The 15,470-nt window shown below is 34.6% G+C and overlaps 2 protein-coding genes and 1 non-coding gene across 3 annotated transcripts; 1 reads left to right on the top strand and 2 right to left on the bottom strand.

Moving 5' to 3' along the window:
• The first annotated feature begins 299 nt into the window (after positions 1–299).
• Positions 300–372, top strand: Trnam-cau. Its single transcript has one exon. It is a non-coding gene; the product is annotated as a tRNA-Met (tRNA).
• Positions 373–2,381: 2,009 nt separating this feature from the next.
• Positions 2,382–6,861, bottom strand: LOC124639478 (facilitated trehalose transporter Tret1-2 homolog). The gene is made up of 3 exons (XM_047176858.1): positions 6,772–6,861; positions 5,284–5,422; positions 2,382–5,014 (listed from the first exon to the last, which is right to left on the bottom strand). Exons 1-3 carry the CDS (start codon positions 6,850–6,852, stop codon positions 3,735–3,737), a joined length of 1,500 nt encoding a protein of 499 aa, XP_047032814.1. The 5' UTR covers positions 6,853–6,861; the 3' UTR covers positions 2,382–3,734.
• Positions 6,862–9,560: 2,699 nt separating this feature from the next.
• On the bottom strand, positions 9,561–12,647 carry LOC124639651 (facilitated trehalose transporter Tret1-like). Its single transcript, XM_047177092.1, has 4 exons — positions 12,561–12,647; positions 11,462–11,600; positions 10,220–10,873; positions 9,561–9,688 (listed from the first exon to the last, which is right to left on the bottom strand). The coding sequence occupies exons 1-4, from the start codon at positions 12,645–12,647 to the stop codon at positions 9,561–9,563; spliced, it is 1,008 nt and encodes a 335-aa protein (XP_047033048.1).
• Between the last annotated feature and the right edge of the window lie 2,823 nt (positions 12,648–15,470).

Here is a 15,470-nt window from a genome sequence, read left to right as displayed (position 1 = left end):
GCAAATAAGGAATAGGTAGGTATCCTAAATACGGACGTATAAAAAAAATACAAAAAATAATTTCAGCCCCGACAAGTGCATAAAATTTACATGAAAATTACAGAGAAATGGTAATCGGTTACCATACAACTTATTGACGAAACTTAAATATTTTTTTAAAAGAACAACTACACACTGTGCCAAAAAAACTACCTAATCAAAATTCATGATAATAATGTTTTTACTGCATACCTACTGATAAAATGTAACAAATGTTAACACCCAAATACTTATCGATAATTTCGCTCCCCACTCCTGTAGCCTCGGTAGCGCAGTAGGCAGCGCGTAAGTCTCATAATCTTAAGGTCGTGAGTTCGATCCTCACCCGGGGCATATCTTTTTGGGTCTGTAATCTACTTTTTTTTGTTCAATTCCTTGAAAATATAAATAAAAATATTCTTTATGACAAAAACAAGGTTTTGGTATGGTATTTGATAATATTCATTCTTTTATAAACTCTCACAAGTTTCATAGCTGATTCTCACCTATATTTACATCTTACCTACATGCTATTTCATTCGAATACATTAAAATTCAAGAATCGCAATGGCAAGCATTATTTTCGAATCAATTTAAGTCACATAAAGTTAATTAAAAGTGTCTATAATGTTTAGGAACACTAAAATAACATAACAATTCCCAACCAATTTACACTGCTGACCAAAAATACCGACCAAATAAAGAAAAATTAAAAGCGATAAAAATTGTTCTAAAAATGTCCTTGAACCGTGGCTCCGTTCCCATACATCCATAGTGGCATCAATCGAATTATTTCGCTCTAAATCAATTGATATGAGTCATTGTCTAAACACAATATAATTGGTGTGTGAACAATTCCATGCTATTTTATATCTGACCTAGTTAGGTTGGTCATTGGCTACTTTTCTGTGTCTTGAAGTGTAATAAATATTTGTTGTAAAAGTATGAGTTACACACGGTTTTATCAATTTCCTACAACTATTGTACTGATTTTCATGACAGTTATATTGTTCGTATGCATAGGATAATTTCCTTTGCTGCTTGTTACAATAAATGAAATAAGTATGTTTACAAAAACACTTATATTTTAAACTAGATAGAATGTCAGGTTTTAAAAAAGATTGTAACCTTTTTGTTTGTAACCTTGGAAAGAAACGCCGAAACAAACCCAGAGGTTACAATCCTTTTTGAAGTTCTGACATCATTGTAGTATATGGGTGAACCATGTTCTGATGTGTTCATAATATACAGTTTTAAATTGTAGATAAAGTTATACTTCAGTATTAGGTATTTCAGTCCCGTAACAGCCGTATCGTTACAGGAGAAAAGTGTAGGTATGAAATGAAATATTTTTGTTTTTACTAGAGAAGAAAAAGTTTTTAAAGCAGGTGCTTCCAATCGATCCTTTTGGAAATCAATGGGGAAAGACTGTTCTGTGAACGTCATATGACTGCTATATAATTATGAAAACGAGTGATAGTGTTCTGTCTACTCGTAGTCTGTACATCATTGCAGGGATCCAGCAGAAAGCCAGCGTCCGGTATTCTACCAGACACAAATGCTGAGCTTTACTCAAATTCGATGCAAACTGAAATATTATATTATGGCACTAAGTATGACATATTTCATTTTGTTATTAGGTACGCTCGTACGTTTTGTTTTATAATGTACTAGCTTCCGCCCGCGGTTCAACCCGCATCTCGAGATAACTGCGTAGCCGGATAGTGACAAAAACTATCCTACCTATATCCATCTCCAGGGTCTAAGCTATCACCCCTTTATTTCCAGCTTAAACAGTTTAGCCAATCTTGAGTTATAAAATGTGTAACTAACACGATTTTTTGATACATAATAGATAACTATATGTATTGTTGCAATTTTTGTGCAAAGAAAACTGATGGAAATACTTTCCCATTTACAATGCGAATAAGGACAGCTTGCAAAGCATTTTTCAAGTATATTCAAGTCAACCATTACCCAAAAATCCTATCTCGGCCTGATACTAATCCACAATCTCATATTCCATCCACCTGACTACAGAAAACAACTTCCTATCAACAAGTACGTCCCAAATTCCTTTCTCAACAACAATAAATAGCTCTGATTTACAAGTCACAACCCCATTCGGAGGCATCGATTCATTGAATAATGTTCGTGCGATCACCGCTATATTTAGACCTGGTCAATACCTCGTTGATAGCACATGATCAGCTGAATCTAATAATAGAAAATGCATCAGTGCCACGAGAGTGCCGCGTGGCGGGTTTATTGATAGTGGGTATATGGGCTGTTGCGAATTCGGGAGGTTTTTGTTTGGGAATGTGTGAAGAAATGCCAAAAAGGTAAAGGATTCAAAGTAGAAATTTATGAAATGTTTTAGTTTTATTTCCTTATTTAAGATTTTATTGTTACATTATAAACTTAAGCTTTCTATAATCTAAACATCTAGGCTACAATTAAATATACCTAAATAACATTAGCATTCCTTAATTATTGGCTTAAAATATACATGTAGATTGATTGGCGTTATACAATGCTACAAAAAAAATTGCTGTCCTAAAATGTTCTAGTTATCATTCTGAAAATTCTGACTATCAAAAGTATCATACTATTATTATGCTTTTAGATGGAGTCTTTACAAACAGCTGCTCTCAATTTATTTCCTCCAGAATAGAACCAATCAAAATTGGCCTAACGAAGAACAGCCCATATGAAATCGATAGCGATCAACTTTAGACTCGTTATAGCAATGAAGACACGCATCAAATCATAACTAACTTCTGCACAATTAGCAAACACTACATATTTCACAATACATCGGATCGTCATGTGATTTTCATTTAAAATAGTTTAGTGTCATTCGTAGGAGTCAATTACCAATCACTTGTCTTGAATTGTAATTAGGTGTTTATATTTAACCCGCGTGATCTGTGATCATCATCATTAGTATAAATTGACCTACATATTTATATTCCACTTTTGAATAAAGAATACAATTTTCAGCTTATTGGCATTTTTTAAAACCAAAAATAATAAAGATATTATGTTTTATTACACAAAATATAATCACAAAATATGACGCTGTTCGGTTCTGCACATTTTCATAAACAATTTGCAATCAAAAAAGATCATTAAGAAAACATCTCGAAACTGAATTAGTGATCGCTGAGACATACCAGAAAACGACAGAAAAAAAACTGCGCTTTTCCATTTCTTAATTTCCGCTGAAACCTAATTAATAAACGGAAGAGGAATACTTCACTTTGAAAGATAACTCGGGCATTGAACCAACGACCCGAGCGTAGATATCGCCAAAGGCTAGAAATTAGGAAAAAAATTGCTATCTACATTTTTTCCCCCATAGTGTAAGAACAATGAATGCTGTCCCTTTAGGGGTTATGAATCCAACTTTTAATGCACTTATGGCCAGTTTCTTCATCAAAAGTTAAAGTTAAAGTTATGGCTAAAGTAATGTCTAAAGTAAAAGTAACGGTCAAATTCAATTTTTCTATTAGTTTTGCTGTCACTTTAGGCTTGAAAAAACGAATTTGATCGTTACCTTTACTTTAGACATTACTTTAACTTTAACTTTTGATGAAGAAACTGGCCGTTAAGTGTAATTGGTTATGTTGAAACCTAACATGTACCTACCAGTATTTTGTCTTCCCTTTCCTATTTCATGACTAGCTCCACAAAAACTTTTGTAAATTCTAAATCTACTGCTTTTCAGGCAAAAATGTAACTTCTTCTTGTAATGCACGACTTTTCTTAGTTCCTTTCATCCATTCGGCAATTTCTTGCAAAGTCATGTCTTTAGTTTCGGGCAAGAATTTGTAAATCAAAAACAAGAATAATGATGTTGATAATCCAAAGAATAGGAACGCTCCATGAGTGCCCCAGGTTTTGAATAAAAATGGTGACATTTTGACTAAAGTTCCTAGTAATACTTTAGAAGATAAATCCATACAGCATGATGATAATCCCCTAGCTTCTATAGACACTAATTCGCCTGTAATCGTTTGTGTCAATATAACTGGACCAAAACAGAGCCCCATAGAATACCCTATTAACAAGAATATAGCAAAATAATTATTTTCCACTACAAGCGATAACTTAATTAAAAATGCATATAAAGATATCGATAAGAGGAAGCCAATTCCTACTAAAGATGAACCGATCAGCAGTTTCTTTCTAGGTAACACCTTTGCTACTAGACATCCTATGTACATACAAAATACTGTGACTCCGTCTAATACTAACATAGCTGTGTAAGGAGAAATATGGTGCCCAGCTGTAATTTTACTTATAATATCTATGGCGTACACACTAAATACTACTTTACCAGAAAATATATACAAGGAATGAACCAACAGGCATAAAACTAGAGGCTTATAAAACTGCCTTGATGATACTACTTTCAAATATCCAGTGATATATCCTTTTAAATCAAAGCTCTTCGATTGTGCTTCCAAATTGAGATTCTTTTGGTAATTAATCAACTTTTCTAAATCTGATTCCGATTGCTTGCTGAACCCCATCATCCATCTATGCGTATCTGCGCATTTATCAAATCGTTGTTTGGTAGCCAGCCAAAATGGTGACTCAGGTAAGACAATTGCTATTAACAAGCCGTAGGCGCTGCAAATGATGCCAACCAAGCCAATATTCCTCCAATGGAAAAATGTTCCAATAGCATTGGACATGAAAATACCCCAGAAAAGCGTAGCGGATTTCACAGTCAAGAAAAATCCTCTGTGCTTAGGCGATGTGTACTCCGTGATGATCATGACTGATACAGTAAAGTGTGATCCAGTATTGATACCATTAATCACTTGGCTGATAATAATTTGGTTGACTGTGACACTTAAGTAAAAAACTACGTAGCTAACTAGATTGCTGACACAAACGAACATGAAGGTATATTTTCGTCCGATGTATTTCATAAAGACTGGTAGAATGAAGGTCCAAGGTAGGCCAGAGTAGACCATGATGGCAGCTGAAAGATAGAAAAAGAAAAAATTAGAACTAAGCACATAGTTTGAAAGACACAAAACATTGAAGAGACTGCATTGTTTAATGTACTATTTTAACATTTAACTCCTGATGAAATAAAGTAAATTTGTTGCAGTTTGACCATATTGCTTACATATATTTGACTGCCGTTTATCTATAGATAATTTTATGATCAGTTATTGGTATTTTAAATCTTCGTAGTTCATCATAATTTGATCTCTGTTAGATAAAACATTATTAATAGGTACTTACGTATCCAAGAAGCAGTGGACTCGCTGATTGCATCAAAAGAATTAGCTTCTTTTCTTATTTGTGGAATGAAGACGGTGGAAGATCCAAAGGTCATGCCCATGATGAAGTAGCAGGTCCAGCCACCGCTACTGATCATCATCTGATGTATAAGGATAAAGATCAATAACAAGGTTATTTACAATAATTCAGTCGGAGCGGGATTGTTCGAAGGAGTCACCAGCGCCATGGTACACAAAGGAGTCCATAAGGTTGAGAGGTGGATTTTAGTCTGTCTGTCTGTGTTTGTTATGTCTGTGTAGTAGTCTGAGTCTTCCTACTACTGCACCCACAGCGAGATTTTTCATTTTAAAAGGTCAGAAATCCAAAATACGCTTTCCAAACTTATCCTTTTGTTCTGACTACAATGCTTTCACTGATTGGTAGAGCGCAAACAAAAAATTGAATGATATTTCCAATAAGGTCAATGCATATCCTTCTTGGGCAACAGCTTATTAAAGTAATGATTCAATTGAAGTAATTACTTAAGTGTGCAATTAGCAAGGTGTCTTCGTATTAAATGATAGTATTGTATTAATTACAAATCAGTACTGACAAGGTTATATGAGGATTAAAACTGATAGTAATAATGTTGTTTTGGCAAATAACTTAAGTCGTTCGACGATTGTTGTCATTAATGATACACGTAAGGGAAACACGAGTGATAATGAAAGAAAGGAAAGATTTTAAGTATTCATTTACAAATGACAAGCCTATGTGGCTAAGCGAGAAAATAATCTAGATATTATATGAACTTGAAAATTAAAGAAAATCATGGACTACGGGTGATGTTAAGGATGGACTAGAAGTTGTTAGATGCTCGTATACTGCAGACTAAACAGTCGGCCCTCTGGTTGGCATTTTGTGAATTTAATCAAAGTTTTAGCCGATCTGATACCTTCTAAATACCTGATCGTTGTTATCTGTGTACTACCATTCATTTCCGTACTAATTTAGACCTCCAACAAACTGTCGGTCGACTTCTTAGCCTGCAGGGTATCCTTATTCCAAATAACGTTTATGTCATTGATGTAAATAATCAAGGTAATTAATGAAAGTATCGTATCGTTTCATCTTTAAAAACAGAAATTGCACGTGCTTCTACGGATTAGATAATACGTACCACACGGGAAGGTGACTTGTAGCATATTGTTTTTTTAGCAGCACCAGCACCATTTTTAAGTTTATAAAATCTGAGAGTTAGGCTAGGCCACTCTATTTCCAGGCTTTTAGGCTACCTCCAGTTTAACAATAACGATCTATGAAAAATTAAATAATATTTTACTTGAAGATGAGTTACTTAGTTTAAAAAGTAGGGAAACTTAAAAAAGAAATCTAATTTATTTTGCCCATACAGACAGGATATATTATGTGACATGTGTTAACTCAAAAATGTTCATGATATTTTCTGAAACTACTTGTAAAATTTGAATTTATCAATAATTAACTTACCTGTCTAAGAAAATATTTCCTTTTCTCCCACTTATTTTTAGAACCTTCATAATCTTGTTTTTCTATCTCATAACCGCCCATTTTGTACAAAATCACTGCACGAATGCAGTTGAAAATCAATTAACACTAATATAATATGTCATTATATCTTATCATTCCAATTAATGGATAAAATGTGATTTATTTCAGCAATTCGATAAAACTGTATATTTTTATTATTTCTCCTTTTAGGTTATCAAGTTGTGAAGGAAACTTTAAAATAAGGACATAGGCGTTTTAAATATGTATGAATAGCAGGGATTATTGAGTAATTATAGTTGAGTAATTAATTATAGTGCTTAATGTTATTTATTATGCGTTCGAAATTTTATCATTTTAAGATCGCATCGGCAGATCGGCGTTGCAGTTTTTATCTTTATTACAACTTATCATACTTGCTTGCTTATTAAACTATTATACTACGGCTTAGTTACATAAAAAAACAATAAAGTCATTATTCTGAAAGTATCTACAGGTATGAAAAAAGTAACAAAAATAGAAATTAGAGGATCGGGGTAACATTTTAGGAGAAAAACATACATACAATTCTAATATTTCTAAACATAGGTAATTCACAAAAAAACTGCCTTAACGTATCTAATCTATACATATAATAGATCTGTAAAAAAACTGTGTCTGTGTCTCTATTTAAAAAATAATAATTGGGTGGGGTTTAGAAACAGTAATGGAGCACAAATCCGAAAAAAAAATTCTGTCTGTATGTCTGTATGTCTGTTTGTTTGTACACGCTAATCTTCGGAACTACTGAACGGATTTCAATGATTTTTTCTTTGTTGTATCAGTATTAAGCCTGGTCAACATATAGGCTATAATTTATCTTCGAAACTTGAAGACCTGATGCAGAACACCAACAGACCAACAAAACTATAAGAGATACAGAAATGGTGCCATGGCAAAAATTGTTTCATATGATGAGCATTTTCAGCTGAGATAATAAATTTTAAGATCTGGAACACCTGATGTGGAACCCCAAGAGCCCAGCTTCTCTGTACCATATACAGGTATGACGTTTTAGCAAAAGTTGTTCAATTTGATAAGCACTTTCTATTGACTTATAAAAATTGAAGATGTAAAACACCTGATGTGGAACGCCAGGAGCCCAGCTAGACTATAGCATATAGAGGTATGACGTTTTAGCAAAAGTGGTTCAACCTGATAAGCACTCTCTATTGACGTATATACATCGAAGATCTGGAACACCTGATGTGGAACTTCAAGAGCAATACTACACTTGAAATGTATAGAAATGAATGTTATGAATGCCCTTTTGAGACAACTTTAATGAAATGGTGAAACAAAACCGACGATTATTCCTTTATACACTATAGAAATGAACCCAAGGACAATCCCCGGTGGACGTCGTTAAAAAAAAGACAATCCCCGGTTCTGTGCTATACCATTGCTAACTGTTGATGAAAACTACTTGGGCTATTGTGATGGGATGCTAATGAACTAGGAATGGGGAAACTACGGGAACTATGGCACGTGCCGATGACAATGTATTAGATACATGTAAAAATGGTGAAATGGTAAAAATGGCAGGTGGAGACTCGCTAGCTCACTTACTGGGCCTCCGGGAATCAGTCACTGAATAGCAACAAGAGGGCAACAGGGACATGAGCGGCTGAAGTGTGAGGATATCTCGGTGGATTTTAAACGCAGATTACGCGCTCCCTGTGGGTCACTTACCACGAGGCACCTATCCTCCGAGCATTGCTACTAACCCTGCTCTAGCGACTCCACTCTGGACGGCCAAGCCAAGCCAGAGGTGTGAGACCTACCTAACCCCCGTTATGGTTCACTCCGACCGGCCGGAGATGGGGTTCAGTATACTCTCCCTGGAGAACTCAGTATATATAGCCCACCGGGGTCGCTACTCCCCGTCATCAGCCTCAGATGTCCTGCGGTGCTTATATCTCATTATTATTGTCGTTATTATCTCAAGAGCCTTTGTCCCAAATATGTTAGAGTCGACTTCCAGTCACGATGCAACTGAGTACCAGTGTTTTACAAGGAGCGACTGCCTATCTGAGCTCCACAACCCAGTTACCCGCTCAACCCAATACCCCTTGGTAAAACTGGTCAGACTTACTGGCATCTGACTACCCATAACGACTGCCAAGAATGTTCAATGACAGCCGGAACCTACAGTTTAACATCCCCTCCAAATAACGGTCATTGGTATCCAAAATATACGTAGAAAGTACATACGAACTTAGAAAAGTTGCATTGGCAGGTACTTGCCATACCTGGAATCAAAGACGTACGCTCATACTTGAGAGATTGGTTCTCTACCCACTAAACCACCACGACTTCCACTAAGTCATCACGACTTTGTCATCTTAGTAACATTTAATGTTTTTTAACGTATTAATACGTGTAATATTTTTGCCACACACAACTTAAATGCGGACTAATTAGAATCACTACTTTTATCCGTATGGTCACGTCTTTTGCGGTTCAGTTCTCAGCGTTTTGTTTAGTCTGCTGTGCTTTTGCCGTTGAAGTACAAAAATTAAATATATGGAACGTTTCTAATGGCTATGCGTATTCCGTTGTTTTCAAGTCAACGGGCCTTTAAAATTCAATATCAGACGGTTCAGATCTTTGATTTTGCTGACCCCGTAGTCGCTGGCATAAGGGACTTTATCCGCGTACGAAGTCGCGGGCAGAAGCTAGTAAAAAATAAATCTCACTCATATCTTTTAATGTTGATTAATTTAACCTACTTAGCCTAGAGAAGGTTCAACTTTCCGATCTTTACTATCTTGTTCAACTGGTAAAAACTTGACTTCTTCATGCAATTCAGGCCTTTTAGATCCTTCCATCCACTCGGCAATTTCTTGTAAACTCTTATCTTTAGTTTCAGGCAAATAAATAAATATCAAAAACAGAAATATTGAAGTACAAACACCATAGAAAAAGAATGCACCATGTGCCCCCCATGACTTAAACATATATGGAGAAATCTTAATTACAGTACCTAAAAGTATTTTAAGACATAAATCTATACAGCAAGATGAAAGTCCCCTAGATTCTATGGAAACTAATTCCCCTGAAATAGTTTGTGTTAATATGACAGGTCCACAAGATATGCCTATTGAATAACCAACTAACAAAAATATAGCTACATAATTATTCTCTTCTAACAATGATAGTTTTATCAAAAATGCATACAAAGAAATCATGAAAAGAAATGAAATACCGACTAAAGAGGCACCTATTAATAATGTTCTTCTAGATAATGATTTTACAAAGAAGCAACCGATGTACATACATAAAACTGTGACACCATCTAATATTAACATAGCTGTATATGGTGACATTTTGTATCCTGCGGTTATTTTAGAAATTATATCTAAAGCGTACACACTAAACACAATTTTACCAGACAACACGTAGAGCGATTGTATTAACAAACACAGAACTAACGGTTTATAAAATTTCTTCGACGTCATGACATTATAATACTTGTTGACAATGCCATTAAGTTCAAGATTCTTTGAATTCTCTTTCACACTTAAGTTCTTATGGAATAAGATCAGGTTTTCTAAATCTGCTTCAGATTGTTTCTCTTCTCCTCTCAGCCATCTATGAGTTGACGAACATTTTTCAAATCGTTGTTTAGTGGCCAGCCAAAATGGAGACTCCGGTAATATGTATGCAACTAACAGGCCATAGATACTGATTAAAATTCCAGCAAGACCGATGTTTCTCCAATGGAAAAAGGTACCAATAGCATTAGCCATGAAGATACCCCAAAATATTGTAGCAGATTTTATTGTTAAGAAAAATCCTCTGTGTTTAGGAGATGTGTATTCCGTGATGATCATTACTGACACGGTGAAGTGTGATCCAGTGTTGATACCATTGATTACTAAGCTGATGACGATGTGTAAGATGGAGGCACTAAAGTAGAATAACACGAAGCTGATCAGGTTACTGATGAAAACGAAAGTGTAGGTATATTTTCTTCCAATGTATTTCATTGTAACTGGCAAGATGAAGACCCAGGGTAAGCCAGAGTACACCGTGATGGCAGCTGAAAAGATGTTAACGTCAATTTAAATTATGTTTAACAAAATACCGAATGTGAATTGTGAAATATTTTGGAGTAGGTAGCTACCTAGAAGTTAGAAATTATCAAATTAGGTTGTTTTTTTCATTTTTAAGTAGGTTATTATTACTGTTTTATTTAAATACAGGTAATTTACTTATTTTCAACAGCTGTTTATTAAAGAAATAGAAAGCAAACTAGACTTTCCGAGTCATCACGCTACGTGTAATATCGATCAAGGCTCTTGAAACAAAGTCATTATTTTCTCACACCTTGCAATTAGGTCAATCATCAATCATTTATTATCTGATCATGTCATTATCCATTTCCTCCAACGTTTGCTCTGTGATTCTGTGGGCCATCTTTTCCAACTACTCAGGGTTCAGCTTTCAGATTAACTGGGTACAGCTGGGTAGGTACCACTATTTTGCATGGAGCTACTGCCACTAAACTCCTCACCTCAATTTCACAAGCAACGCGATATCCCTTGATAAAACTGGTTGTCAGACAGTACTGATGGTATTTGAGGATCCTACAATATGTTTTTGAACCAGAATACTATTAAATACTTACGAATCCAAGATGCCATCGATTCACTGACTGCATCATCAGAATTGGCCTCCTGTCTTATTTGAGGGATGAAGACTGTCGAGGCTCCAAACGTCATGCCCATAATGAAATAGCAGGTCCAACCACCACTGCTGATTAACATCTATAAGGCAAAGAAAATAAAATTATGGAGGTTAAGGCACTATCAAAATATTTTAGAAACTTAGTTTTCCGTGGTTTCATTTTGATCCCTCACGTTATTAAATATCAAGTAATTCAAACGTTTTTTTAAAGTCAGGATGATACTACAGGTAGTGTCTCTAAAATATATTGTACTATTGTGTTACCATTTATTGATCTTGAAATAGGCTAAGAAAATCTTCGCGATGGGATATTGTCAAATAAGGAAGGAAAATATCATAAAATCCCATCGAATAATAACAGTATGGACGTTGTTATTAAAAACTCTTGTAAACAAATACAGACGTCATCAAATTGAATGAACGTTTCGAAAATGGATGTTTACCTATAATATTTAGAACCTCAATAAAAGAAAACAATTCTGGATTAAAACAATAAAAAATATTACTAAACAGGAAACACGTGTAGATGGATAAAGCCAAGAATTTGACTCCATTGTAAACATACAAAAGATGATCAGAACAAAATTACAATAGAACTACTTCATTCGCGTGCCCGATAAAAATCGTCAATAATTTGGTTATCTAATATAGAATTATTCAAATCAGCAAGTTGTTCCTTCCTTATCATTCAAAGAAACTCTTCAGCTACATAATACTACTATAGATAAAATAGAACATTTAGAAGGCAAGAAAATGTGATGTATGCCGGAGATTAACCATGCCAAATACATTGCAATCTTCACATGACCATTATAGTGATATCGTATTCATTTTATCATCATCATCAGCGTTCTTTTACTGTCCCACTCCTGGGCACAGACCTCCTCTGACACAGACAAGGATTGAGCGTTAATCACCACGCTTGTCCAAGGCAGATTGGTGATTTCAGTCATTAAAGTAAGATAAAAGAAAGTATCTCGAGGAAACCTGTCTAGGTTTCCTCGAGATACTTTCTTTTATCTTTAAACATATTCACTTACCTGTCTATAAAAATATTTCTTTTTCTCCCACCCACTTTTAGAGTATTTCTCTGAATCTTCGTGTTTATTACTATTTCTTTCTTCCATCTTTCACCAAGTCACTTATCACTCTTAGAGCCGTTTCTTGAAACAGTTCGGAACTAAGTACGATCACAGATTTATATTTTTTTGATAATTTTCCTTATCCGTGTTACATAAAGCTGGGATGCAACTGCACTCAGTAAATTATTGTGACCCTTTGGCTGCCTTTATACACTTTTTGTATAACCGGATTTGATTAAAATCTTAGGGTCGAGTTAAGGTTTTGTATTTTTTTTTAATATTCCCATTTTTTATGACATGAATATTACCAGTTTTGAGAGTTCAATACCACGCAGGAAAAAATAATCATGGAAAATAAGTTTTTTCACATTTAACACACATTAGAGTTGTTTGGGAAATGTGAAAATTGGCGCTTCAAAAAATATTTAAAGACAATGTTCAATTTTAAAAGGTAAATAAACAAGTATAACATGTATTGTATTGTTCCTATTTTTAAATACTAGTTAGGTGCTGATACAAAGAATTGCGAAATTTTCAAGAAACGTGGTTTAGTGACGATAATACTATCTGCTCTAGTTGAAGAATGAGACGAGACAAAAGCAACTGCAACAGTTAATGAAAATAATTAGGACAAAAAAGGTGGTATAAATAGTGTTAACCACGATTACTTAGAACCAGGTTAACTGATGAATAATAATCCAAAAACAATGGGAGAGTCAGATTATTAATGACAAAATTATTTTAGTTAGTGACGCACCGTGGTTGAGGTGGACAGAAAAATGTGATAAAAAGATAATCGAACCATTTTGTGTTATTTAGAATGACACTAAACTACTTATTTCATTTCTTTCAAATCGTAGATAAATTAACTACTTTTATATCATTATTGTTCGCCGTTTAATGGTTTTTTTTCCTCGTAGGTGTTAGGTGTTTTATGTAGACAAATTTTTGTTTCATTTTCGTCAAAATATCTGTTGATCTTCTACATGCGTAAGTATATTCTATAAGCTAATGTTTGCTGCCTTTTGTATTTAAATTCAGTTTGAAAATCAAAGATGCTCCATCTTTGCTTGCGTAGGTAGGAGTAGGTAACATATTCACTCTTGATTTGTAGAATCTGACTCTTTCTCACTAAAACCCATCTACCTATAATCCTTTCTACGAATGTTGTCTTCCATTTACTCTTTCGAAGAATCCTGGAACCCTTGCCTGCTTTACCAAGTAGAGATGCCAGCAGGTTAACCTACCCGAATCTGTCAAATACCTTTCACTATTGAGATACGGTTGAAAATCAAAAAATAAATTCAGATTAGCGAAATGTTTACTACCACTATCTTAAAAAGTTGCAGTTGTTTTCGCAATGGATTAGTTTTTGTCATATTTCTATCTTTTTAATCCGCAAAATTGACGGTTTATTTATCATTTTTAATTCTTTATAAAGCAATAGTAATTAGTTGATAGTGGATATCGTCATTATTGAATGAGCGTGTTTGGCGCCTAGGTGTGGCTGTTTTGTGATTCCTAGGGTTGGGCAATTATAGTTCGGCCATTCAGAGAATGCGTTCCTGACACGTCGCGATTGAACTGACGACGTAATAACATTCATTGATTATTGATATAATAATGTTGTTTTAATGCTCCTCAATTGTTAAAACGGTAAACAACCAGCAAAAATATTTTTATCGTAACTGCAACGCCATTGCAAAGTTACGTCGTCAGTTCAATCGCGACGTGTCAGGAACGCATTCTCTGAATGGCCGAACTATAATGATATTATCTTTTATATCCTCTACAATTCGAGTCAATTGACTTAACGTTTTCTTTATTTTTTGTACACTCTGCAACTTCTCTAATCTGTGCCCTAAAGGTCCATATTATGTCCAGATTTTAAATTACTAGCTAATTTGCCGCGGTTTCACCCGCGTCCCAAGGGAAATACTGCCCATACCAGGATAAAATATAGCGTACTAGTATATATGTGTTTTCAACAGTGGAAGAATTTTTAAAATCAGTTCAGTTGTTTTGTTGGGTACAAGCAAGCAAGCAAAAAAAGTTTCCTTTTTATTTACTTACTAGCTTCTACCCGCAGTTTCACCCGAGGTAACTGCTTCCCGTAGCCGGATGGTGACAAAAACTATCCTATGTCCTTTTCCCGGGTCTAAGCTATCCCCCCTCTAATCAGCTTAAAGAGTTCAGTCATTCTTGAGTTATAAAATGTGTAACTAACACGACTTTCTTTTTTAATAATAAGATTAAATGGAACTTTAAATTTTCTTTATAATATTTATAATCCTGATTTGATGTATAGTTGGTATTGTGGCATCTACATATTGAACCGTATACTAACACGATCTTGTATCGATTGAACTTACCTTAGTCTCGGATTTATCTCATAGATGGCGCTGCAGTTGAATCAAAAAGTCATACTATTTATCATGAAATCATAAAAATACTTAACGAGGTTCTATAAAATTAAAATGATCAGATGAAGTTTATATTTTCTTTACTTGTCTTCTTTCATTATAAAAATAACATTTTACATCAGCGCCATCTATAAAGTTTTATGAGAACTACTAATCGATTGTATAAAGTTCTCTGGTAGAGGGGTAAGATGGCACTGTGCAATCAATGATAAAAAGTTTCCGGGCCATTGTGTAATCAGAAATTTTCATCTTTTTAAGATTTTTCAGTATAAGGTATATATATCAATGGATACATACCTCTGTCGTCTATAAAGCTGAAGAGTGCGTTTTTCGGACACGTCAATTTCTGAAACTACTATATTCATTTGAAAAATGTTTTGCCAGTTTGTTAAACTCCATAGGCTTTTCTGAGATGATGATGATGAGTTGTCAATTGTTTGTTGTA

The sequence above is a fragment of the Helicoverpa zea genome, chromosome 19 (assembly GCF_022581195.2).
Source record: "Helicoverpa zea isolate HzStark_Cry1AcR chromosome 19, ilHelZeax1.1, whole genome shotgun sequence".
Classification (NCBI taxonomy): domain Eukaryota; kingdom Metazoa; phylum Arthropoda; class Insecta; order Lepidoptera; family Noctuidae; genus Helicoverpa; species Helicoverpa zea.
This window is presented reverse-complemented; position numbering and strand designations above follow the sequence as displayed.